General features: G+C 46.5%; 1 protein-coding gene across 3 annotated transcripts in view; it reads right to left on the reverse strand.

Moving 5' to 3' along the window:
• MFHAS1 (multifunctional ROCO family signaling regulator 1) overlaps positions 1–27,947 on the reverse strand; it is a 68,817-nt gene that overhangs the window by 2,927 nt on the left and 37,943 nt on the right. The window contains exons 2-3 of one of the 3 annotated variants that reach the window (XR_009555316.1): positions 9,479–9,762; positions 7,154–7,547 (exon numbers count right to left, since the gene is read on the reverse strand). Coding sequence is in view for 1 of the 3 variants with exons in the window: in XM_060236960.1 (XP_060092943.1) it covers positions 9,632–9,762 (131 nt within the window). In the remaining 2 variants the exon portion in view is untranslated. Of the gene's footprint in view, positions 1–7,153; positions 7,548–9,459; positions 9,763–27,947 lie in introns of those variants that run through there. The other 2 variants (XR_009555317.1, XM_060236960.1) reach the window with 2 other exon arrangements.

The raw sequence follows: 27,947 nt of genomic DNA on the forward strand, positions 1-27,947 counted from the left end.
AAGAGTATGCTTACAAAAAAGAAGCCTCAAATCAAAAACATTCTCCAGCCAGCACTGTTAGCACAGGAGCACCATCTCTGAATAGCAAGATTCTTCACCTCATGAAAAAGATTAGGAGCTTCCTCCCACCCGCCAAGGTCTGTTCTTAGTATATCTCCCTGCTTGTTAACGTCCTTCCTTGGCTATCCATGGCACTTAAGACTCAAGCTAAGTAGATGCAGTAGCTGCTCAAATGCACTCATCAGTAAAGTGACTGCAGAGAGCCAACAAAATGTAGTGGTCAGAGTGTTGAGCCAGAGCTGAGGAGGGAGATCCTGCATTTCATCCCTCCCACCATTTCCTTGGACAGTTGCTGTTTCTTAGCTTGAAAATAGAAAGAGATGTTGTGATGGACTGCACTTAAACCCATCTCTCCAAGTGCAGCAGAATTAGATATGGGAAGTGAAGAGTTACCATTAGAATAGAGTGCTTGAGTGACAGGCTGCTCCTTTTCTGCCCCCCATGAAGAATTTTATTTTTAAATTTTTTAACACAGCATGGGAGATGCCAAATTGCTGACTAGAAATTCAAGTGAACTGGTGAAAATACAGCAAGCCTGGGTCAGACTTGGCTGCTCACCTCCACTGCTTCTTAGCTTTGTTTTCATTTTTCTGTTCTTTGACTTTTGTTTTTGAATCTCACCTGCCCCAATAGATAAAGCTGACATCTTTCTCCACCCCATCTGCTCTTTTTACAGCCCCAACAGATACAGTGACCGCTGTCATCAGTCTGCTCTGGGCATAGCCATGGCAGTACAGTTTTTTAAAAGGCTTTCTTTTTGGTCATTTTTACTATTTTTGGTTCATGTCCTTGTACATGTAACCTTCTGCAGCACAACAAGCTCTGAAACCCCCAGATCTAACAGTGCCTTCAGACTCGTTCCTCTTTCCTTTACCACCCCCCTGTCTTCTCAGTCTTTGGAGAAGCCATCTCTTAACTATGTAATGAAATGAAGTCACATGACTGCATCGTATCTCCTTCATGGGGGGGGGGGGATTGTTAGCCCCAGGCCCCTATTCCTGCTGAAGGGAGAGCTTGGCACCCAGAGAGGGAAAGACCAAGCACCCTTCATCCTAATAAGCACCCCACAATCACATTTCGGGCAACTACCCAGTCTGCAGTTAGAACCAAAATGGTTCTGGTGTCACTGAAAATGGAGTCCAACAAACACAGCCCAGAGACATGTTTGGGCAATGATTTTCAAAGGTGAAATGTTCATGACTACTAACAACCTTTCCCCACCTTGCAATCCATGCACATGACAACAATGAACTTCTCTGAAGAAACAGTCTCTACCAGGACATGATCTCATCACTTCTCTCCTGGTTTATTTGCCCAAGTTAATAGCTTATTCAAAACCTAATAGCCTTCCCCATCCTCTGCACAAGGATAATAAGACATTATTCCAAATATTAACACCTTTATTTTGATTATACCAACACTCGATAACCTTATCAAACAGCCATTACTTACACTCATGCAAAATATCACAAGTTCCTCCAGATCAGTTCCTGGGAACCCCATTCAGCTTTTCCCAATGCATTGATTTACTTCCAGCTAGTCCCATCATATCATTGTTCTGAGGGACAAGCACATCCCCATGCCCTGAGGTTGCGTTTTGCCCTATAACTGGACAGGCTTTGCCCCATGCAAAGTGTGTATCTTGGGCACCTATTGACAATTTACCCGAAAATATGTTTGGGTCCTTCCCATGATACACTGGTTTGTTTCATAGCCCCCTCATCCATTGATCTCAGCTGTTCTGGACTGGTAACTATAATTTCCCCAACAAACTCCTTTCGTTCGCACCCCAGCCTGTATTTCTAATAGCTTGTGTATTTTTTTTAACCGTGTGCTTTTACTTCTGTATGTGTGCAGTTTATTGGTTTTTCCTCTTTCAGTAAAAAAAACTTCCTTGGTTAAACCACTGCCTGATTTATTTCTGAGTTTCTCCAAGGGGAAAATCCCCATAAAAGCAGGTGGCTATCTTGCTGTTCTCCTCTCTCATAAGCCTTTGTCTGTTTCACTAATTCCCCCAATTTTGGGTAATATAGCCACTAGGACGAGATGACAGCATCATCCTAGTTTTTCCTTTTCTACATGTTATCTAAGCAAGCAGATTTTCCTGGCCTACTGCCTTTGTACTACAGATGAACCACTGTTGCAGTTAACTCAAGCAGGAGCCCTCACAAAACCAGCGGCCATGAGAATCATTATAATGCTCTGAGCAAAACAAGCAAAGTAGCAGAGGGAGCAGATGGGAGAGGAGGAGCCATCATTGGCAAGTTCCACACCTAACCTAAACAATGAGAACGAGGAAGGTAAGTAGGGAAGCCCATTTCCTGTTTCTTGTAAAGCAACTTGCCTTCACATCCCATAGGAATTATTTTCACTTTCCAGGGGTAAAAAAAGAAAACCTCAAGGAGCTTTGGGGAAACTTACATTCAATATCCAAGCCGATTCCTGATCCAAGCCTTCTAAAGAAGTAGTCTGTAGTATTACAATTCTAGCATGAAGGATTTATCTACCTTTCCTGCCCCCTCCTCCTCTCAGTTGCACTGAAGATACAGGTGGGATTCAGCCTTCCAATCTGCCTCTAAGCAAGCAAAAAAGGAAACACAACACTTCTACAGGAAGAGAGGGTTTTTTCCCCCTGCTTAATAGTAAACTGAATACAGGTGGCAAATGCAAGCAAAGATTATAGAACAACTGCTATCTAAACAACTGATGAACAGTCCATGGCAAACTAAAGCTCCCATTATTTTTTAGTTTCAGAAACAGTAAGATGAGCAGGATCAACAGCTTTACACAATGATCCACACATCTCTTGGCCCTAGAGCAAGCTGAAGCCCTATCAGTCTGAAGATCCAACATTCTGTTTCCCCCAGCCCCAGTGTGACAGGTTACATTCTGTCTCTACCATGGAGCAACCAATGGGAACGAAGGGAATATTGGTGAATTGACAGTTGGAAAACAGCTGTTGAGATTTGGCAGTTAGGGAGTTAGAGGGTAAATCGGATGAGTGATATTGCGGTGAAGAGCAACTTAAAGCTTAATGGAAAGAAAAGTCAATTTGTAACAAAAGATCCCCAAATGCTTCAACAGCGAAACCGTTCTGAAGTTAGAAGGGAAAGAAACATTGTAACCTCTACCTTTCTTCAATGTTGTGTTCAAACCTCAAATAAATGTTAACTCCTTTTTAAACTCTCTGGGCTGTGTGTCTGAGGAAAAGAAACACACACACCAGTGAAGATCTCAGTCTTCCCCCCTCTCTCATATAATTAGGATAGAATAAATGGTGGCAGCATGTGAATCAACCAATGTATGAGTCCCGAACCACAATAACTCTGTGAAATGGTTGAACAAGGACCCGTTTATTAAAGGAGGCTGGCTACTCTGCTGATGGCTCTGTGAGTGAGAGGAAAGACCTGAGAGGTGAAATGGTCATGACTTTCTAGAGGTTTTAAAAGAGACTAGAAAAGTAGTGAAGTGTGACAGCCTGACCTACTGGTAACCCTGAACCTGAGAGTGAGAGGTGTAGGAGGTGGTAGGTGCTCTGTGAGTGGAGAAGAGGCATCTCACCCACTAACTGAAGTGTGGAAGATGCCGGGGGGAGGGAACAATGTCATGGGGTTGTGAAATCTGTCCCAAAGAGCATGATATAATTTACAATATTAGAGGCTTGGCACTGTATTAACCCAGGCTTTTATATAACAGCTATTCATGTGGGGTGAGCAAATACTGTCTCCAGCTGATCAGGCAGGAAAGCTTGTGTATTTTGGGAGGGACGTTGCTCTTTCTTCTAAGCCTTTTGAGCGCAGATAAGTTCATGGGGCTCATAACTTTTGTGAATCTTCAAGACGGCATTAATTGGCTTTGCTGTGCTGTAATGAAAACAGGCCTACTAGCTGTTTCAATCAGAAGAGCCAGCTCAATTATGGGAGTGCTCTAAAGTCTTATCTCTGTTCTCTCAGCTATGAACTTGTCATGTAACTATTCCCTAAAGGAGAACTTTGTGACATGAGTGTTTTCCATACATGGATGAGATGGTGTATTTCCCCAGTTGTTGCAGCAGTTGCCAATAAAGCACAGCGGCAGTGGGGTTCCCACATGGCAGGTTTCTCACTCCATGCCACCAGGGAGCTTACATTTTTTAAAAGAAATTGATAAATTGTTTTGATGTTGTAACAATCTTATCAGGTTCTTTAGATGCCCAGATTTCATTTTTTTAAAGCAAGTCTCTAGCCCTGTCATTGTAAGGCTGTTAAGGGAGCAGGCACCAGACCTTCTAATTGTATCTGGAAACAAACAAGCTGGCAGATAGTGGAGCTGGCATAATAATTATATTTTCCTTGAAGTAGGTTTCTGTTAGGATTTTTGCCTCCACATTTTGAATTTATAGCTTCCAGACATTACACAAAGGGAGCTCTTTATGGAGGACATTAAAATAGTCCAACTGGAATGTTACTAAGTTTACTTGTAACCGTGGTCAAACCAGGCATCCATAATACATCTAATCTAGCCTCCCTTGTTGTGTCCCCCATCTTCTTTTGGGCCCACTGCTGCACCAGAGCTGCCTCTTGCTGAAATTGTATAGTTTTATAGTTAATGGATTTTATTATTTTAATGGTTGTTTTTCTTAGCTAATTATTATGATTTACTATTGTTCCTATTAATATGTTGTACTCCGTCCTAAGTCCTTTGTGGGAAAGGGTGGAATGGAAATTAGCTAAATAAATTTTAAATAAATCTTTGGGACCGCCTCTCCCCATATGAATCCCACCCCACCCCCAGGCTCTGAGGTCTGCTGCTCAACATATTCTCATAATCCCTGGTTCTAAGGATGCCTGGCTGGCTTCAACGAGGGCCAGGACCTTATTGGTCCGGGCCCCTACCTGATGGAATGAGCTCCCACTGGAGAGCTGGGCCCTGTGGGACTTATCAAGGTTTCACAGGGCTTGTAAGACCTCTTCCGCCAGGCTTTTAATTAATCCAGTAGGCATCCTTTGAAAGTCATCACTTCCCCCAGCATTTCACCATTATGGTGTTATGTTATGCTACTAGCCATCAGCCACATGCTGTTTACTGCCTATGTCTGTAAGACAGTTTACTGTGCTGCTCCTGTTTTGTAATGTCTGTTTTTATGATATTATTTTAACTCTTATTGTTGTAAGCTGCCCTAAGCCTGCTTGCAGGATAGGGCAGGATATAAATCTAAAAATTAAATTTGAAATAAATTTAAGATAAAAAATAAATACATAAACCTGTCCTTGGCAACAGTAGACATAAACAGATAAGCAGAAAAATTGCCAGAAAAATACTGGACAATTTAAATTGTTAAACAATTGTGGGGGGAGGACTTGTGGCTACTTCTGCAGTGTGTTTCTCCAAAAGCTCTGCCAGATACAGCACACTCAATCTGTGAAGCTAGTTCAGCAAGGCTGCCCAAAGGCCAGGAGAAAAATGTCCCCTACCTTAATAACAGAGGCTTAATTTGTAGAAATGGGCAGGTGAAGTTTTTCATGGCATGGAAGTAAACTCCGCCACATGGTAAATAACATCCCATTAAGCTCCATTAAAGAGACAGGACACTTTTTCTCCAGGTAGTTGGGAACTCTATTCTTCAGAGAGCATGCTATCCCAATCTGACCAAGGTTGTTTTGGAGTTAGTGAGTTACGTAATAGTCAATTAAAAAGAAAACATTCAATGTCCTTTTTATTAATGAACTATAAACATTTACTTAAGTTCTTATGATTATTTCAGTATCTAAAAAAGGCATCTAGATTATGCAGGTTTAAAGTGATGTTTATAAGCTATTGGGCAGACTATCTAAGTTTTGCACAATGTTCTATAAATTGATGGCAGTGTTGATTAACTTGCTTAATTGATCAGATAATCCATTCAAAGGAAGATTATTAAGCAAGTTTCTTGACTCTGTTGATGGCCCTAATGATATGTGGTGTTAGGAATGCATGAGATTTAAACTTAATTTAGCTGTTCACGAATTTAAAACGTTTTTTGGAGAAACATGTATTTCTCATATAGTTTTAAACAGAAGCACACTCCATGTTGAAAATTGATTCCGCTTTGTTACTGCCTGTTTTTGTATGCTTCCTCAAGAGGTGGTGGGCCCTTCTTCTTTGGAAATTTTTAAACAGAGGCTAGATGGCCATCTGACACTAATGCTGATTGTGTAAACTTAGGCAGATTGTGAGAGAGAGCAGGAAGGGCTGCATCAGTGCTTAGTTCTCATAGTCCTTTCTTACATACCCAGGGAAATGCTGATTGCTACTTTGGGGTCAGGAAGCAATTTTTCTCCAGGTTAGTTTGGCCAGGGATCCTGGAAGGTTTTTAAATTATTATTTTTGCCATCTTTGGAGAAGGGGTCACTCAGAGTGTGTAGGGAGGTATGTGTAAATTTCCTGCTTTATGCAGGGGATTGGATTAGATGACCCTGGGAGTCCCTTCCAGCTATATGATTCTGTGATTCTAAGGTGGGGGAAAGGAGCCTGTAAACAAATGAAAGAGTTAACTTTGCTAGAAGAAAGATTTTAATTGGACAACTCGATTTAACTGCTGCTACACAGATTCCATTCCACTTCACGTCACTGTCCTTTGGAGCTTATTCACACATCTGTGTCTATTACTTATTCTTTCCTCACTTTTTACCAACACTTGAAAACTCTGAGCTGAAAGTGTGAACTATCAACACTGAAAATTACTACTGGGGTTGACACTGGACCATTGGAAAATATGTAGCCACTTCTTTCTATGATGGCTCATTCATACATAATGGTCCATGAGTGATGAGTATATTATGTGGGACCGAGGTCTTTAAATAAGTTTTGTATAAATATCCTTTTGGAATGACCAGAAGATGTTGGCACTGTACCACAAAAAGCTGGGGTCCAAAAAGAGCTGAAGGGCTGACAACTCCATGGTCTGGACTGAATGCAATCTTCAGCCCGCCTTCTCAGCTGCTCAAGAAGCCAGTTGAGAGACAACATTAAGGAGGATCAGGATGTTCTCACTTGCCCAGGATGAGGCAAGAAGCCCACAAAAAACAGAAGCTAGCCCTGAGGAATCCTGCAATCATTTTTTAAAAAAACTTACCTGCATGGGAATAGCCATAGGAAGTTTTTAATATTTCCTTTTCAGTAGATATTCCTTTCGGGTACATCTGAATGACAACAGCACAATCTTACATTCATCAACAGGTCCAAACAAGTGCACAATACAGGTCTGTAGATTTCTCAGTCCCAGAGCATCGCCGCCATGGCGAGGCTATTACAACCATCTGGAGGCTTCAGAGCAGAGTGAACGCAAAAGTTCAAGGAAAGTTTAGGATGGGGACTCTTCACTGCACTGCCTGCTTCAGCAAACTGCTGCAGAGAGTTCTTGTGGATGCACAACTCCAACCCATGAATGGTGTTAAGGATCAGTTCCAGCCAGACTTTAGAACTGTGCCCAGTCCAATGTGTAGCTTTCAACACACCCTACCTTTAGCCTGCACATTAAAAAAGGACAAGGGAAAAATTCCCGTGGGTTATAATACTTACAGTGCTGAATATGCATTCTATTATATTCCCTCTGACAGAAACAAAAGTAACTCGAAACAAAAGTATGTAGAACTAAGCCATGTCTCATGTTTGTCATGTGAACCACTTTCTTGCTGAAACAGACCAAGGTACAGTTTTCTCAGTCCTACAGCAACCTGACAGATAACACATTCTGACAGCTACTTTGAAGGTACAAGTTCCCTAAAAGAAAATAACCTTCATGAATTTGTCCACCTAGTGGGGAAAATGCCCCAAGGAAGTAATCCTATAAGGCAGGAGTGGCCAACGGTAGCTCTCCAGATGTTTTTTGCCTACAACTCCCATCAGCCCCAGCCAGCATGGCCAATGGCTGGGGCTGATGGGAGTTGTAGGCAAAAAACATCTGAAGAGCTACTGTTGGCCACCCCTGCTATAAGGGCATGATGGTAACATCTTGCTTGTACTCAGCCTGAAATATATCTGTTGTGGCCAATACAATTCTACTAATTTTAGTGAAGTCTGTGAGAGAACAAAAGAAAACCAGGAGACATCTGCTGTTTTATATGTACCGGACAAGTTTACAACAAAGTCTGTCCTTGTGGTTCAATGTCCTGAACATTTTTAATACACTGTCAGGTTACTATACTCTTTTTTCTTCAGTGATAGAATCTGCGTCTTTGATTTTTATCATGTCTTTTAATCCAAAAGAATTCCCAAACCAGTTTACACCTAATGATGAAATACAATTAATTTGAGGATCCAAAGAGCCCTGTGGCGCAGAGTAGTAAAGCTGCAGTGCTGCAGTCAGAGCCCTCTGCTCACAACCTGAGTTCGATCCCAGCGGAAGCTGGGTTCAGGTAGCCGGCTCAAGGCTGACTCAGCCTTCCATCCTTCTGAGGTCAGTAAAATGAGTACCCAGCTTGCTGGGGGGAAAGTGTAGATGACTGGGGAAGGCAATGGCAAACCACCCCGTAAAAAAGCTTGCCATGAAAACGTTGTGAAAGCAACATCACCCCAGAGTTGAAAATGACTGGTGCTTGCACAGGGGGACTACCTTTACCTTTTTTAATCCCTTTCAACATATGAACCTCTCTGGAGCATGTCCCACTCAAAACACTAGTTCCTATTAATCTACGGTTGCTAGCTGTGCATTAGGAAATACCTGGAGATTTTGGGGGTGGAACCTGCGGAGGGTGGAGTTTGGAGAGGAGAGAGACCTCAGCAGGGCGAAATGCCATAGAATCCACCCTCCAAAGCAGCCATTTTCTCCAGGAGAACTGATATTGTCTGGAGATCAACTGCAATAGCAAATTTCAGGTGCCACCTGGGTTGGCAACCCCACATTAAACCCTTTTGGTTGCCCCCATCCTCCTTTATCCCAGATGGAACTTTTTTTTAAAAAACTGAGTACTAGAATTTGCCCACCTAGTGGGGAAAATGACAACATCTGAGGAGCTTCTTTCTGCTGTACTCCAGTAAGATATGATGAAGACACAATCACCACCATCCTAAGCAGAGTTATACCTTCTAAGTCCATGGAAGGCTTAGAAGGGTGTAACTCTGCTTAGAATGGCAGAGTTATGTTGGTTATGACAACACCAGTAGCTTTTGAACTTGCTGTCACTTAGGTCATCCCACCCTGTCACTGTTTGCTCAGAGCAAATGTTGCAAGCAGATCTCAGAGCATGTGGAATTACGGCAAGCTGAGACGTTTCATCAAAAAGAAAGTACAAGCATACATCTGTAGCCCACGGATAGACAGCTACTTTGAAGGTACAAGTTCCCTAAAAGAAAATAACCTTCACGAAACACTGAAGTTTAGCTTCAATGCCTACACAGAACAAGACCACCAAGGTCAAATATTCTCTACTCACAAGAAGATACACTGATTTCACTATACCTTTATTTCCCAAGTTGCGATGTCCAGGCCCCTAAAAACAAATCAGAATAATCTCTGGGCTGTATATCTCCAAAAATGCTTGGTAAGGGCTTGTTTGATTACAGGGTGCTGGAGTGTCCTTATGTATAGGGGCCAAGGCAGGCAATTTCCAGGTCACTTGGAACAAGGGCTGATCACTGTTGGTGTTGGTGGATATACCAAAGCCACGTTCACTCGCTCATTTCCATTCTTGGGGCAGATGATCTCAGTCACTCCCTCTGGCCTGGGCTGACTCAGCAATTCTCCTGGGAGAAAGAAGGGGAAGGTTGGTGGGATCAGAGAGACAGTAATGTATCTTTAGACTCACAAGACAGACAGTTTCTGCAAAGAGACGAGACAGCTGTAACTGAAGTCTCCATTATGCATTTGGAGAGACACAACATTGTACAAAATTTGTTACCCAACACAATTCTCAATTTTAAAAACTGAACAGCTAGAGGATTATAAGCCGCCCTCGACAAAAGCACACATCTGTCACAGCCTTCCCCCTCTCACCTCCTACATCACTGCAGACGGGCTCTAGAGATCTTTATCAAGATTAACATGTGTGCTCCCAGAGTCTAATAAGGAAAAGGGCAGAGAATGCAAGCCTTTGCAATTACGACTCAGGGGCAGATGGGGCTGGAGATTTATCTCAGTGGCCTTTCAACAAAGGCCTGAATAAATGATTTGAACTATGGCTACCATTAACAGCACTGGCAAGAGCTGTCTAGATGCACTGCAGTATTTATTAACCTAAACGGAATGGGGGAGGGGGAGAGAAGAGGCCTCTTTCCAGGGTCATCTAATCTCTCCCCAGTGGCGTAATGCTCAAAACACAGGCAATGCTCTATTGAAGCCTCCTACAGAAGAAAAAGTTCCCCTCTGCCTAGCCAATTTTATTTTCAACCTAAATCCCAGTCTGTAAATCCTTGCCCCATGATGCTTATAATAAATTTCATTAGTGTGGGTGAATCAGTGGGAAAGGAAGGACGTGCAATGCCATGCCATGAAACTAATCGGGTGACCTTGTGTTGGTCACTATCACACTCACTGCCTCATCCACCACTCGAGCTGCCCTGAGCCTGCTTCAGTGGGGAGGGCGGGATATAAATAAAATAAATAAATAAATAAATGTAAGGATAAAATTGGGGTTGGGGTAGAAGAAAAGAAGCATGTAACACTGCTGTGAACTACATGGAAGAAGGATGGGATAAGAAATCTAATAAAATAAGATAGATGTGGTGGGCAAATGCAGCAATACGCATACCAGTTTATCATTTCATTTAGGTTTTGCCGAAGGGCCAAATACAGGAGGAGTTTTTCCAAAGGACCATGTCAATAGATAACTCTTTCCCTTGCATTTCAGATGTTTGAAGCTACTTCCCAATCATCACTCTTAAGCATATTCTACATTTACAGCTTGTCCTTACACATCACCTTCCAAATCCTTTGTTCAACTTTTTCTCCTCCAACTGCTCTTTCGCTGCTTTCTATTCTATGCAACACATGGAAGCCAACTTATTGAAGTGGAGGGTGAACAGAATCAAATGGGACAAGCAACAGGGTGATCTTGTGTCCATTTTGTGGGTTTCCCAGAGGCATGTGACTTGCCACTCTTGGAACCAGGATACTGGGTTAGATGGATCTCTGAAGTGATTCAACCTGGCTTGTTTCACATCCTTACCCATTCCGTATTTCTCCTTGGTTTTCTTTAGACTGTATAACGAGTTGCAGACATTATTGCTGTAGTCATTTGAAATATGAATCCTGTCTTCTACAACATTTGCACTTCGTTTCAACTTTGCATCATTTGCAGACATGAAAAGCACATCATCCTTTATGGCTTAAGGAGGAAGCTGATAAGCAGATAAGCAAGCAGGACAGATCCTCACAAAGCACAGTGTGGTATTTCTCCTAGCCTCTCTATTTACTGTTATCTTGGGAACAGCTTTCCACCCAGTTGCCCCCATCTTTGATAACACTAAGTACTCTGCATTCCTCCCACTACGAGGATGACTGTTTCCTCAAATGGAAAATGCTTAAGGCACAGAAATGATCCCCTTGTGAAAGGGGTCAATAAAAATGGAATGGGAGGAATATAAGAGAAATCCACCTTTTGGATAAACAGCAAACAGCCACTTTCTAGCGTCATTAAAAATTGAAACTCTGGGATGCAGTTATCTCAAGGTGGCTGCTCCCTCATGCTTCATACAGTACAGAGCCTCAGGCTGCTCACTGCTTGCTCATTCCGCACTCAGATCAATTTTTTCAGGCAGCGACTACTTTGAGATGCATTTGCACATTCTAAGGCCGAGGCCAACAATAGCAATGTACAGTTTGTGCCTCTGCTTGTGCCACAGCAGAAGCAAGAACTCCTTGGTCAATCACCTGACAAGTATCAGAAGTCAAATGTTTCACCACCGCTACTACTAACAACTGATATGGTTGCAGCCTTACTAAATCACACTTATGGGACATCCAGTCTGTGACAGTGTGGAAAGAACTTAAATAAATACTGTACTATATAAACATTCTCTCCCCAGTTTCTTGCAGTCTAAAATCAAGCTGTTACATCAACGGCCTACAACAGTTTGGTATAGTAAAGTGTGCGGACTCTTATCTGGGAGAACTGGGCTTGATTCCTCACTCCTCCACTCAGAGCTGCTGGAATGGCCTTGGGTCAACCCCAGCTCTTGCAAGAGTTGTCCTTGAAAGGGCAGCTTTCTGTGGGAGCCCTCTTAGGCCCACCCACCCAACAGAGTTGTGGGGGAAGAAGATAGAGATTGTAAACTGCTCTGAGACTCTGATTCAGAGAGAAGGGCAGGGTATAAATCAGCGTTCGTCTTCAACATGGAGCTCATGGGTGACAAGCTGCCTCCCTAACCACTCCATGTGCATCCTACCCAAAGCTGTGTGGTTAGTGGAAGAGGACGACCATCCCAAATAGACGGAGTGTACTCTTCTTCAGCCACTTATTTCTTCCCACAAACATCTGCTGCCCCCCCCCACCCCCGCAAATGGCCAATCTTGACTTTGATCATCTCAGTGGAGCAGGAAGTACTTAAGAAAACCTCAGTAGGCATCATATGTGCCTCTGCAGGAAGCACCTGTGTACAAATAGCTTCCCCTATCACAAGAGGATGCTGGGCTTGAAACTTCCCACTCTTTCATAATTGCCCCCCCCCCCATGGCCCTCTCTTATGGCTGTCCCCACTGCAGAGGAAGATCAGCTGTTCAGAGCAAGCAGGCTGTAAGGAAAGCTCATTCGCCACTGTTAATGTCCCATTGAAGATCTGCTCAAAAACTCTGGGGGAACTTGGGTTGACCCAGTTCACAAAGAATGGCCCTAAGAGGCATGTGCACGTAATGTATCTTTGCGGGGAAAAGACTTCACATAGCATTAGAACACATGTTATAACACAGTGATTAGCTGGAGTTAAAGTAGGAAAATTCAAGTCCAAACTCCTATTCAGCCATAACGCTTAGTGGGATGACCTTGGACTACGCCAACTCTCCTACCCTACAGATTCCTGTAAGGATAACATGGGGACAGGAGAGAAACATGACATATATACTACCCTAGACTCTTAAGAGGAAGGGAAAGGTATGTATAAATAAATAAATAAATAAATAAAGTTGTTTTAAGAAGAAGCCATATCCTCTAGTACACCCTAAGGAATATTAAAGGGCAAAAACATTTACAGCATTAATGTTCAGTTTCTAAAGATTCAAGAATTCTAAGGAGGGAAGACACTGCTCTTTGCAGTTTTTCCTCTTACCACAGCTTTTCTCTTATGTTCTGTACTAACCAAATTAGAAAAAAAAAGTCTTTAGCAAGTTTTGGCAGCTAGCCCACAACTTCCTGGGTAAAGCTGAACTACTTTATTTAGAAAGAAGTATCTATCAACAATTTAAAGGTTTTTAAAAGATGGGGAAATCCATGGTACTCCCTTGTTAATCCCCGACCCCCAAAAAACACTTAACTATTTTCTTCCAAGCTTCTCTGAGATAATAGGTTTATGCAAGTACCTGTCTTGTTTTTTTGCTTGCATCCTTAGCTACTGCCCCATTTTGGTACAATTACACAGCCATAGCACCAAAGAGCTATACTTGAAGCCAATGCATATGTTAACAGATTGTGGTCACAGCCTGGGCACTGGAGTCCCATTGAGAAATCTAAAAAGTGGTGGGAATGACTTCAGCAACAAGCACAGGCAGTCCTAAATGGACCTCTCACAGTCTCACTGCACACAAAGCTGAGGAAGAAAATACAACAAACCATTCTGGAATAGCAGAAGAAGAGTTGGGTTTTATATCCCACCTTTCACTACCAGAAGGAGTCTCAAAGCGGCCTGCAATTGCCTTTGCTTTCTCTCCCTGCGTTGTGTATGTGGACTTGTGTGTATTCCTCACTAGTGTTCCCACCTGGCTCATTGGAGCCTTGAGGACTGAGCTTGGGGACTCTAGAACAATGGGCAGTAGGATCCAAATCCCTGCTGCCCTGGCCCAACCAGAAGCCCCCTGCTGGTTCAGACAATCCCATGGCATTCTAGCGTGGGAGCCCAGGACTGTATGTAGTTGGCCCAGTTAGGCAGTTTTCTTTAGCTACTAGTTATCATGCTGTAACTCAATAAAGAACTATGATCGCTGCAACCGTGCCTCCTCTATGCATTGAACCCGCTACATTATACCCTACAACAGACACCCTGTGAGGTAGGTGGAACTGAGAGAGCTCTGAGAGAACTGGGACTGACCCAAGGTCACCCAGATGGATGTATATGGAGGACTGGGGAATCAAACCCAGCTTTCCAGATTAGTCCGCCACTCTTAACCACTACAACACACTGGCTCGCCTAAGAGGGATATTACATACAAATTGCATGCAACTGCCACTATAAAAAATCAGCATTCTTGTTGCTGTCGAGGACTGACATGTTCTTCTCCACATCTGCAAAAGGCATCCTCTTTTGTTCTTTCTTGTTATAAGGAAAACCACATGTGCAATGAAGATATACAGAATCACCCACATGCCCCCATTTCCTGTAGCCCTTTAGAGCTGAGCATGTGCTGTGATTCTATAGCAGCACATGAAATGCACAACAATCTCTAAATCTCTGCCTTTCTGGAATACCCACCTCAGAAATGTGAGTTCACAAATATTCTTAAGAGTTATTTTCTCCAGATGTTCAGATATTCCCATATTATAACCTCTTGCTACTTTACCGCAGATATTAATTTTTGTGTGTGGGTTTTTAGAGGATTCTTGCAATGTATGGAATTTATATATATATATATATATTTGCTTGCAAGATGTGTTGGAAATCTTATAGCTGGAGAGAGGAAACATTTTAAACAAACAAGACAGAATGAATTATGCAAACTAAGAATCTTGATCAGTTAGCAAAACCTGTACAACCTATGAAGCAGAACTTGATCTTTTTCCTAGTACTGAACAAGTACAGCCTACCCTATCATATACCTAAACACAGCCTAAGTTAGTTATGAGTGGTGCAGGACGTTCAGCTACCTCTCCACCCTTGTGAATTATTGCACTCCAACTACCACCACTGCCACCTTTTCCTCATAAGTCTTGGCAGCCACTCTAAAAGAGTGCCACTCTTTTCCACTGTTGGTTAAATGACAGTGGTGCAGCCTCCATGGATCACCCTTATTTTCCCATCATCCTCACTTTCTTTGGAGGCACTTCTTCTCAGGACAGTATCAAATCTGCCACGTGCTGGAATAATCCATGACAAGTGTGTTGTCCTCTGTGGCTTAAAGGTAGAGCTTCCACTTGGTATGCAGGAGGTCCCAGGTTCAATCCCCAGCACCTCCAGTTAAAAGGTTCAGGCAGGAGGTGAGGTGAAAGACCTCAGCCTGAGACACTGGAGAGCCTCTGCCAGTCTGAGGAGACAACACTGATTTTTTAAAAAGTATTTTGTGTGTATGAGTGTGTGTGTGCTTGCGTGCCTAGAAGTCATGGTGACTTCTGGTGACCCTAGTGGGGCTAGGACATTTTTGAAAGAGGTGGCTTGATATGCCTGCCTCTGCATCCCAGCCCTGAGATTCCATTGGAGGTCTCTCTTCTGAGAACTTCCCAAGGTCAGCCCTGCTTAGATCTTCTTCGTGGTCTCTGTGCATCACACTTGTGGGAGAAGGCGCCTGCGCCGATCTCGATCGGCAAACTTCAAAGCTGTGGATTTTCGCGGGTCCGACCCGGCGCGCATGCCCAGGCGCCCTACTGCGCATGCCCACCGGGACGGCCGCGGACATCCCGCCAGTTCTCTTCTGACCGCCGCGCTGATCGGTTGATCTCTCTGCCACGGTCGGTGAACTTTATCCTTTTTCGGATTTTTCTAGTTAGCTGTATATAGTTAGTATAGTAGTTTAGATAGTTAGATAGCATAGGTTCCCTTTATTTCTATCGAGAGAGCGGGCTTCCTTTCGTTTCCCGCCCTTCGGGGTAGGGACGCCCCCCCCTCTCTTCGTTTTCGTCTTCCCGCTTTCCTCCCTCGTATGGAAAGGAAGTGGGGATTTTTTCGCCGCTGCTCCGAGTGTGGGAGCAAGATTGCCCCACCAGACGGCCATTCGCTGTGCTTGCTGTGCTTAGGGGAACGGCACAGGCCTGATTCCTGCTCGCACTGTGCAAAATTTTCGAAACAGACGCGCAAGAACAGAGCGGCTCGACTTGCAGCGGCCCTGATGGAGCGAGCGCTTTCCCCGCGAGCGGACCAGACTGAATCCGGGCCTGGCCAGGCGGATCAGTCGTCATCGACCCCGGTCGATGCCGAGCGGCCCATCGTTACCGACCAACCCCGGAAGCGATCCGGTTCGGTAGCCGCTTCGGAGTCCTCGGTGTCGACAAAGAGGCCTAAAGAGGACAAAGGGATGCCCTCGGAGAAAAAGAAGCATAAGAAGTCAAAGCGATCGGAGTCTCAGTCCTCTCCAGCATCCCCGGTTGATCCGACCACGCCGATAGTTCCGCCGCTGAAGCTCTTCGCGTCGCCGGTCAAGCGTCCGAACTCTCAGCTGGCATCGATGCCGACTCAACTTATCATCTCCAATTCGGAGTCGGAGATTGAATCGGCCCAACGCATCGGTACCGGGAATAGTCCACTCGACAGATCGGTCTCTCAGCCCCGAAGCTCCCCTGCTCGACACCGATCTCCCCGTCGGGACCGCTCTCCTGCTCGACACCGATCTCCCCGTCGGGACTGATCGTCCGGCAGCCGTTCCCCTCACCGTCGAGATGACGATCCCTCGCCACAACGTCAGCTGACCAAGGTCCCCTGGGACCAGAGACAGTGGCAGTACCTGTATGGGGCTTACCTCATGCAAACCCCCTTTCCGTGGCTCCAACAACCACAGAGGGACTGGGACCAAGCCTCCGAGACTTCGTATCGATCTCGAATGTCTCATAGGATGCAACGTAACGCGCCGTCGGCATCAGTATCGAAGCCCCCGGAACTCGACAGGCCAGTCCAGAAGGAACCTAAGTGTTCTCCACCGGTGAAGGAGTCTACCCCAGTTCTCCAGGAGCCTCCTCCCCGGCATCGATCTGAACCCTCCGACTCCCCCGAGCCATCTTCCAGATCAGTGGAGGACTCATCGGGAACCTCTGATGGCGAAGCCTCGCCGCCTAGAAAGACCTCGGAGGAGCAGCCGATATCTCCGTCTGAAGACCTTAAATCTTACGGAGATCTTATAAGGAGAATGGCCCAGACCCTCTCCCTCACCACTGTTCAGCCTCAACCTACAGTGACGGACATGGTTTTTGATATAGTGCAGCAGGACACTTCGACAGCGATTGCCTTGCCGCTCACGAACGTCATGCTGCAGACAGCCAAGGCTTCCTGGGACAAACCCTCCTCCACGCCTGTCTCCTCTCGCAGGCTGGATCATATGTACAGGATCCAGGAAGCATCAGCGGAATTCCTTTACGTCCACCCTAGACCCAATTCGGTGGTCGTATCGTCGTCCTCCAAGGCACGAAAGACGCACTCCACCCCCCCGGATAAAGAGGGCAGGAAATTGGACGCTATGGGGAGAAGATTATACTCTGCCGGCTCCCTGGGGGTTAAAATAGCCAATTACGCTGCATGCTATGGCCGTTACCAATACGCCCTCTGGGACCAAGTTTCCACCATCATGGGGTCCCTTCCTGAGCAGAGCCGTAATGCATTACGGAAGTTGCAGAAGGAGGGTATGGTCCTGGCAAAGCAGCAGCTAAACTCTGCCAGACACTCAGGAGACACGTGCGCAAAAGCCCTCACATCGGCTATCTCCCTGCGCAGACATGCATGGCTGAGATCCACGGCACTTCAACCCGACACACAGGCGTACGTCGAGAATCTTCCTTTTGATGGAGCGGGACTGTTCAGCTCCACGACGGACTCGGTTCTCCAGGAGCTGGATAAAAGTATCAAAACATCCAGAAACCTGGGGGTGTCCGGGCAGCGCCCTCCACCCAAGCGTCAGTGGCCTAAAACTTGGCAGAAGAAGCCATACTCCAAGTCACCCGACAGACAGTGGCGCTCTAAATCGGCCTCTTTCACTCGACCTTCTTTCCAGTCGAAGCATAAGTACTCCCCATCCTCCACCCAACCTGTCCGCCAGAAGGGCGCGAAGCAGGGCAAGCAGGGCCTTTGACTTTCCTCCCGTTGCTTCTGGCCCACAGGACTTGGACTCTATCCGTCTCGCCAAATTTTTCCCTGCCTGGTCCCGTGTCACCTCGGACCGGTGGGTCTTATCGATAATCAAACTGGGTTACTACATAGAATTTTGCCGCCGCCCGTATACCCCGAGGTTTGTCTCTACAGCTCCTTCTCCGACCCTCTGCGAGGAGGTCGGGTTGCTCCGTCAGAAGCACGCCATCCAGAAGGTTCCCAGGGACCAGAAGGGTCAGGGGTTCTACTCCCGCTACTTTGCGGTCCCCAAGCGGGATGGGGGCCTCCGACCGATCATGGACCTGTGGGCTCTGAATGCCTTCATAAGGTGCGACAAGTTTCGAATGACATCCTTGCCGTACATCCTTCCCCTCCTGGGCGACGGAAACTGGATGGCGACTCTCGATCTGAAAGACGCATACTTCCACATCTCCATCCACCCTCGGCATCGGAAGTATCTACGCTTCACGGTCGGAGACGACCATTTCCAGTACCGAGCCCTACCATTCGGCCTTTGTACAGCTCCAAGGGTTTTCACCAAGACCATGGTGGTCATCGCCGCTCACCTACGGCTTCAAGGTGTGACACTTTTTCCATACATCGACGACTGGCTCCTGGTGGCGGAGTCGAGGGAGCAGTTGTTGCGACACATCACGATCACCCTGGCCTTGGTGGACGAATTGGGGCTCCAGATAAATTTAAAGAAGTCTCATCTAACGCCTTCTCAGAAGGTGCAATTCATTGGGGCGATCCTGGATACGCGCGTGTGCAGGGCGTTCCTCCCCTCAGACAGGGCGGATGCCATAGTGCAGCTGGTGTCCTCTCTCCATCTGAATCCAACTGTTCCTGCGTGAACACTCCAACGACTTCTGGGACTTATGGCGGCGACGACCTCTGTCCTTACGTTTGCGAGGCTTCGGATGAGGCCCCTACAGCTCTGGTTCCTGCGGAGCTTCAGGTGCAACGTAGAACACCCTTCCCGGTTGCTTACGGTCCCGGCAGAGATCCTGTCGTCCCTGTCCTGGTGGGGCTTGAAGAGTCGCCTGACGGAAGGGGCTCCCTTTCACAAGCCGGAGCCGACACGCACGCTCACCACAGATGCCTCCCTGTGGGGTTGGGATGCCCACATGGGGGGTATGTGTGTGGGGGACCGCTGGCCGGACCACCACGCCAGTCAACACATAAACGTCCTCGAGTTGCTGGCCATATTTCACGCCCTTCGCTCCTTTCTACCGCTCCTGGAGGGCAGGTCAGTAGCAGTGATGACGGACAATACCACTGCGATGGCTTACATCAATCGGCAGGGGGGAACAGTGTCTCAGAGGCTCTGTCAGCTGGCCCTCCGGGTCTGGGAGCTGTGCATCTCTCGGGGAGTGTTTCTGCGGGCAACACACCTCCCGGGGGATATGAACTCTCAGGCGGACTTTCTGAGTCGGGGCGGAGCTCTCCTGCACGAGTGGGAGCTCAATTGGGAGTTCCTGCGCACAGTCTTCCGCCTTTGGGGGACTCCGGAGCTGGACGTTTTTGCTACCAGGCAAAACGCAAAATGCGACCTGTTCTGCTGCAGGGGAGGTGCGGACCCCTTAGCACTGGGGGACGGGCTCCTGGTGCCGTGGAGGCATCACATAATCTACCTGTTTCCTCCTATACCGCTCCTCACCAAGGTCGTTCAGAAGATCCTGAGGGAACGCCCGAGGGGGATTCTGGTGACACCGTGGTGGCCCCGGCAGTCCTGGTTCCCCGTGGTCCTTCGTCTGTCGGGGGGGAAGTACCATCGTTTTCCTCAAGTGCGGAATCTCCTGCTCTCTCACCAAGGGCAGGTCCTGCACCACGATATTCCTCATCTGCGCCTAACAGCCTGGCGTCTGGACCCAGATTCTCAGACAGGACCCAGTTCGTCATCATGAACTGCAGGAAGTCATCCACGAGACGATCGTATGCGGCCAAATGGGCCAAGTTTGCTGCAGACCGTTCCGCGGTGCCCAATAGGGCGGACTTATCGCTGATACTAGACTTTCTAGTCTCACTGTTGGACGGTGGCTTGGCGCCCTCCTCAGTACGGGTCTACCTAGCCGCAATCTCCGCAGAACACAGGCCGATAGACGGCCATTCACCTTTCACGCACCCGGACACTAAATGTTTTCTTAAGGGCATGGCAAGGCTGTACCCGACAGTTAGGGCCCCTGCGCCAGCCTGGGACCTTCCCCTGGTTCTCAAAGCATTGACGGGGAAACCGTTTGAGCCGATGGCGACGTGCTCGTCCCACCTCCTGGCGTGGAAAACGGCCTTCCTCGTGGCAATCACTTCAGCGAGGCGGGTCGGGGAACTGGCAGAACTCAGGTGCGACTCCCCCTACTTGGTGTTCTCAGCTGACGGGGCCACGTTGCGTCCAGACGTCACCTTCCTCCCCAAGGTGGTGTCTTTGTTTCATCTTAATTCAGATATTCACTTGCCAGTCTACTTTCCCTCTCCAGCAAATGACTCTGAGCGGGTGTTACACGCCCTTGATGTTAAGAGGGCGCTCTCCTTTTACCTGCATCGCACTGGCCCTTCCAGGAAAGACGTCAGGTTGTTCGTGTCCTATGCGGAGCCCTCCCTAGGGCAGCGCATCTCGTCTCAGCGTCTGTCCAAGTGGATTACAGGGACAATTCGCTTGTGTTATCTTCTCCGGAAGCAGCCTCTTCCAGGTCCGCTGCGTGCCCATTCGACAAGAGCAGTAGCTACCTCTGAGGCTTTCATGAAGGGAGTTCCCCTGCAGGACATCTGTAGGGCGGCCACGTGGTCCTCGGCGCACACCTTCGTGACGCACTACGCCCTGGACCTGCGGCGCAGACAAGCTTCCTCGGTGGGCCGTGCAGTGTTGCAGTCTGTTTCAGTGTGATGGACCAGCAGACCCTCCACCAGGTAGGCTTGAGCTTGCTAATCTCCCACAAGTGTGATGCACAGAGACCACGAAGAAGATAAACAGGTTTCCTACCTGTAACTGATGATCTTCGAGTGGTCATCTGTGCAGTCACACTACCCGCCCACCTTCCCCGCTGCAGCCGGTCCCTCCGTGGGGCTGACGCGGCGGCCAGAAGGAACTGGCGGGATGTCCGCGGCCGTCCCGGTGGGTATGCGCAGTAGGGCGCCTGGGCATGCGCGCCGGGTCGGACCCGCGAAAATCCACAGCTTTGAAGTTTACCGATCGAGATCGGCGCAGGCGCCTTCTCCCACAAGTGTGACTGCACAGATGACCACTCGAAGATCATCAGTTACAGGTAGGAAACCTGTTTTTTCTGAGATCTGATGAGATCATACTTGCCTGGGATATTCAGGTCAGGATGACAAGGGTCTGATTCAGTATGGCAGCTTCATGTGTTCAACTTTCCAAAAAGTCACTTTCCTCTCCTGCTGAATGAAGCCCCAGTACCACCCAGTGAGGACTACTTTGCAGGCTCTGAAGTCAGGTCAGGTCAGGCTGCTCAGTGAACTCCTGGCTCCTCCTTCAAAAACACTGGAAAGAAAGTGGACAGGAGACGTCCGCCACTCTGTTGCTTTTACTCAACTGGTTACCATTTCCAACCCGTCTGTGTTTGGATAACACATTCTTTCAGAGGCAAGTAATGCACATGATGGGGCACCCCTCCCCACAACAGCAAAGCATTTCATGGAAATAAAGAGAAAAAGATACAAGAAAGGAAATTTTCCCAGGAAACGTTTTGTTTTAAAACAAACAGGAGGCGCTAATGGAAACAAGCAAAATTAAACTGCAGTGTCGCTTTTCAACCACTGTGTGTCGCTCTAGCAGCCTCCAGGCAAGAGCAATGACTCAACTATAAATACACAAACTGGGGAAAGAGTTTTAAGGCTGGATGTCGGCCTCTTGGCCCCAATCACAAACGCATATTCAGCGCTTGGTATCTGCAGCCACCAACAGAGGACTTGTGAGCATGAATGAGTCACAGATCAATCTGAACTTGAGCCAGAAATAGATCTGCCCTGGCACTGGAGATGCAATAGATGTTTTCAGAGCCGGTCGCTGTACACTTGAAGAGAAGGAACTGCAATCATAGCAACAGGCTCCTCTCTTTCCCATGTTGATCAGAATGTCTGCTGGGAGTTTGCTCCATATTAAAAGTAAAGCAGCCTTGACATTCCTTTTGTTTTTTTTTTAAAGTAGAAAACTAAGAGGTACAAAATGCATCCATGCATTCCCACTGATGCCTGGGGTCAGGCAAAGGGACGCTGCAGGGGCTGCTATCATGGTCATATTTTTTTCTCTTCCACGTGCTTTTAAAACAAAACCAAAGACTACCTCTACAGAACTTGCACCGTACATGTATGAGTGTACAGTTGGATCCAGTGGAGAATTTTCGCCAGGTGGGAGGGTGATATCCACTGAATCCCCTCCTTGTTATTCCCAGAGGCCCTCCCATTGACCAGAAGCAGCATTTCAGGGGGAATCCGGGGATACAGCGGCAGGGGGGAACGTGAGGAAGTTCTGCACTGTAGTCAGAAATTCCTTCCACCAGCAGAGTTTCTGTGGAATCCAAACCACAGGCCTGAAACCACCATCTGATACAACCGTACTGCAGGGACCCAGGGTTAAAAGAAAGACTCACTCACAGCAATCCCTTCACACACAGGGCCGGCCCTCCCGCTAGGCAAACTAGGTGGTTGCCTAGGATGCCAGCAGGGCAGGGGTCACAAAATCAGCCTCCCCCCCAGCAACCACCTAGTTTGCCCCCCCTGCACGTTAATTTCAAAGCCGGAACGGGCTCTAGCGCCGCGTTCTGACTATCTAAAGCCCTCTTCCTCCTTTCTCCACTGCATGTTAATTTCAAAGCCCCCCCCCCACCCACGATCGGAAAAACCGCACCACGGGACTGCATGTCAAGAGCAGTGTCCTGAAAGGGCGGTCCTGCTGCTGTTGACTCCTCCCCTCCCCACTTCCTGGATCAAGAGAAGTCAGCTCAGCAGCAGCGGGACCACCCTTTCAGAACGCTGCTCCTGACAGACTGGGAGTGTGGCTGTGGCCCGGTCTTTCCAATTGCGGGGGGGGGGGGGGAGATGTTGAAATTAACATGCGGTGGCCCGCTGGTGGGGAAGGGAGAGAGGAGGAAGAGGATTTAGATAGCCAGAATGCAGCACTAGAGCCCATTCCAGCTTTGAAATTAACATGCTTTGAGGAAGGGAGGGAGGAGGAGGCACGGGGGGGGCGCAGAGTTGGGGGGCACCAGGCAGCAAGTTGGCCTAGGGTGCCATGGGATGTCGGGCCGCCCCTGCACACACACAGTTTTTCAGGACTCACTCAGTAGTTACTCATTGCAACTGCTGCTTAAAAGAGGCATCTGTGGGTTAATCCTGCTTTCCCAACAAACTCTTGAGTTAAGTGGATAAACTGATGCATGAAAATAACTATTATCTGGAAAACCACAGGACAGACTTAGCTGGAATTGCCTGGCTACACAGTTGCCCATTTTGACAATGTATTCTGCAACTGCATTTGTGATTTTAAAAGAATGGAAGTACCTAACGCTGACCATTCAGCAAATCCATTAGAAACCTTCAAGTTAATAGCTTCTGCTCTATAGGAGTTTCTGTGTGGGAGAGAGTAATGTGGCAAAGAGTTATGGGGAATATAAAATCAATGCAGGAGGAGGGATTTATGAACGGCCTGAAAGTCTACATAACCCAGGAACCTCTTTATGGTGCTCGGAGTCAAAAACAGAACAATGACATTTGTACATTTACCTGCCATCAGAATATAGGCCATCTGAATAAAAACTGGTTCAATTTACTGTTCCTGTGGCAAAGCTACTGGGGTGTGGACTGTTATTGACAACCACGTCAGAGCTGGTGGTACTGTCTGATAGATTTCTAAAGAATACAAACAGATTGATGGCCACCAATGATAACTGAGCAAAGAAAGGGGCATATGACATGATTTCATGATGGGCATATGACATGATAGGATTTCATGGCCAACAGGCTTAACTAGGGCTTCTCCTCCTTTGAAAAGGAAGCTGGTCTATAAATAAGAGAGCAGTACTGGAACCAAATATATACACAGCACTCTTTAAGTATTGGTTCGCAAATAAAGCCCCCTATGCAGGGGTGAAATTCTAACAGGAGCTCCTTTGCATATTAGACCACATCCCCTGATGTAGACAATCCTCCAGGCTCTTTTCTGTAAGCTCTTGGAGGATTGGCTACATCAGGGGGGCGTAGCCTAATATGCAAAGGAGCTCCTGCTAGAATTCCACCCATGCTCCTATGCAGTGAGGTCATCAGAAACCGTGACTCCAGATGCCAATTCCCCTGTGAAACAAAATCAGCCAGGCGAGGAAGGAAAGCGGGGTCTTCAAAGTGGTGACTCCAGCTCTGTCAGACTCTGCATACCAAAGTAGCTTATTATTGCTCTCCCTTGCTTGCTTGTTGGAGACAACATACAACACCCCTGTTTCAAACAAGCTTTTAAATGTGCTCACAGCAAAATTTTGTCATGATGCTTAATTGCTTTCATTATTCATTCTTTTTTTTATGGATACTGTTGAAGCCACAAGGGGTTTATGGGTAAATTTAAATAAACTTTTTACAGAAGCTGGCACAGGCCTCAAGATCAACTCCGTTATGAAACTGTTATGAAAGCAATACTGTTCAGACACTCCACATTGCCACTAGATATTGCCTTCAGCAGGGAGCTCAGGAGTTCACTGCTACACCATTCAATCCCTCTGCATGAATCTTTCCGCACTGCAGTTTATTCTGCTTGTGGCACATTATAATTTTGAAAGGGAGGTTGATTTTCTATAAACTCAGGTGATGGTCTGAGGGCAGAAGAGTTGTTGTACTGTTTCAAGTAAGGTGATTTCAGCATGGTTAGTACTCGGAGGGCAGACTCTATGGGGTCCCATGGAAGTTAAAGAACGGGATGCCACCCTGACGTGGATAGCGCAGGCAAACCCGATCTCATCAGATCTCAGAAGCTAAGCAGGGCTGGCTCTGGCATGTACTTGGATGGGAGGCCTCCTTGGAACACCAGGAGTCAGGAGGGCAGGGCAGGCTTTATTCAGCCACTTCTCTGAATATCTTCCAGGCCCCCAGTAGGGGTCGATCACCAGAGGTTGCCATGATTTCCAGGTGCATACACACACACAAAACAAAAAAAGGGAATGTGATAATGCCAAGTAGCTTGCAGACAAGTACCTTGCACAGGTGAAATGCAAACAACTGGGTATACAAAGGGCAACTTGCACACAAGAGCCTCTAGCAATGGTAACAGCAAACCTGAAGTTAAACAGGAAGCGAGGTGGCTTGGGAAGAAGTGAAAGGAAAGGTTAAGGAGAGTCAGATTCCTTCAGAAAGCTTGGAGACTATTTAAAACTACAATCCTGGAAGCTCAGATAAAATGTATACCACAGGTTAAGAAAGGTATGCATAGGTATTTTGAAAAAGGCCTGCATGGTTAACAAAGAAATGGAAGCAGCAAAAGATAAGAAGGATTCCTTTAAGTGGTGGAAGGCTAGTCCAAGCGAGGCAAATAAAAGGGAGCACAGGCTTTGGCAAATAAAATGTAAGTCAGTAATCAGACAGGCAAAATGGGACTATGAGGAACAAATTGCAAAAAACCATAAAACCAAGAAAAAGTTCTCCAAATACATTAGAAGCAGAAAACCAGCCAGGGAGGTAGAGGGGCCTTTGGATGGCCAAGGGGGATTACTAAAAGATGATAGGGAAATGGCAGGGGCTAAATGCACTTTTTGGCCTGTTTTCACTCTGAAAGATTTGTCTACTCCAGAACCACCAACTTTAGGAGGGGAGCTGAAAGAGGAGCTTGTACTAGTGATGGACAAATTAAAAACTGATGGATCACCAGGCCCAGATGGCATACATCCAAGAGTTCTGGAAGAACTCAAATGTAAACTTGTGGTGAGGTCTTAGGAGATGTTCGGCTTGCTAACTAATGAAATGGGGAGACTTTTTTTATTGGCCATGTAAGAAACTCTTCTCACATACAATCCCTGCCTTTTAGTTCTGATGTATAAAGGAAGGGAAGAGAAATGCTTGCTATTAAGCTGCCCTGAACCAGCAAAGGATGTTATAGTGAGCTGTGAAATGTTAACACTTGCAACTATTTAAATTTTAATAGATGTGTTTCTTGGGACGATCACAATTCGGTCAGAGGTAGTGTTTCACTTTTGCTTGGGAGAGCTGATGGGGAATTAAAACTTTTTGCTCTTAATTACATTGGCTACTATTAGATACAAGACAAGAGGCAGAATGTGTTTTCAAACAATTCCAAAAACCCCTTTTTGGGTATGGTGACCCACGAGCCCAGATTCACTTGGCATGGTGACCCATCCAGGGCTGGCCCAAGTGTTTTTGGCACCCTAGGTGAACAATGACCTTGGCACCCATCTAGTTCAGCATTCTGTTTTCTACAGTGGCTAACCAGATGTTTTTGAGAAACAAACAAACATCACACAAAGGGCAAGCTGCCCCAGTGTGAACCCCAACAAGTGGTGTTCCGACCTACACAACCTTTGTCAGGACTTTTTTCTAGAAAAAGCCCAGCATGAACTCATTTGCACATTAGGCCACACCCCTGACATCACCATTGTTTCACACAGGGCTTTCTTTTGTAGAAAAAGCCCAGCAGGGACTTATTTGCATATTAGGCCACACCTCTGATGCCAAGCCAGCCAGAACTGAATTTCCTGTGTTCCTGCTCAAAAAAGCCTTGGCCTTTATATATGGTTATACTCCAGTTTTTGATCACCTTCTCCATGACTCCCTCTAATCCCCCCTAAGAGTCTAAGAAACTCTAGTAACCATCAGGATACACTTTACTTGATCAACATGTATAAGCTGTGAAGAAAAAATACCAACTAATGGATGACATGGAAGATACAGTTTCCAGCATCAGATCTTGGTTTCCAAAATACAAAAGACAGCAATGGAAAGGGCAAGGGGCAACCATTAAGGATGGATGGCCCACAACCCACTTTCAGAGACTTTGGGTCCTGACCCAGAAATAGCAAAACCCTAAGAAGCCTAACAGGACTTTGTAAGAAAAATGCTGGCAGATAAGATTCTCCAAAGACACCATGACTAGTATCCACCACAACTTTTCCTCAGTCCTGAGCTGTGTTATGCATCACCCCTAGGATATATCCCAGAATCCTCCACAGACACGCTAGAGGTTTAATATCATGGGTTGTTTGGCAGATAAGGCAATATGGAAAGTTTTCCCTGAGGCCAAAAGTTATTAGGAAGGAGATGTTATTAGGAAGGCAATACATACATTTGGTTAATATAGCGGAGATGGTCCAATCATAAAAGCATGGTTATTGCATGCAATAAAATAAAATCTCAAGAAGTACACTGCAAAAGTAAAAAAAGCAGAAGAGTTGTTTTTTATATCCTTTTCACTACTTGAAGGAATCTCAGGGCGAAAGAGTCTTGTATTGCTTTATGGAAAGCGTTCCCTGAAGCGCAAACTTTTTTTTTTTTTTTAAACAAACACTGCCAGGCAAGCCCGATCTTGTTGGATCTTGGAAACTAAGCAGGGTTGACTCTGGCAAGTACTTGGATGGGAGACCTCCGTGGAATACTAGTAGTCGGGAAGGGGGGGCATGCTTTATTCAGCCTCCTCCCTGAATATTCTCCAGGCCCTCAGTAGGGGTCAGTCACCCGATGTCACCATGACTTCCAGGTGGAGACACAGACAAACAAAAATACCAAAAAAGGTAGGGAGGAACCCATTGCAATAATGTGCAGCCGGCATTAAATTGCAG

This window comes from Heteronotia binoei, chromosome 4 (assembly GCF_032191835.1).
Source record: "Heteronotia binoei isolate CCM8104 ecotype False Entrance Well chromosome 4, APGP_CSIRO_Hbin_v1, whole genome shotgun sequence".
Lineage (NCBI taxonomy): Eukaryota > Metazoa > Chordata > Lepidosauria > Squamata > Gekkonidae > Heteronotia > Heteronotia binoei.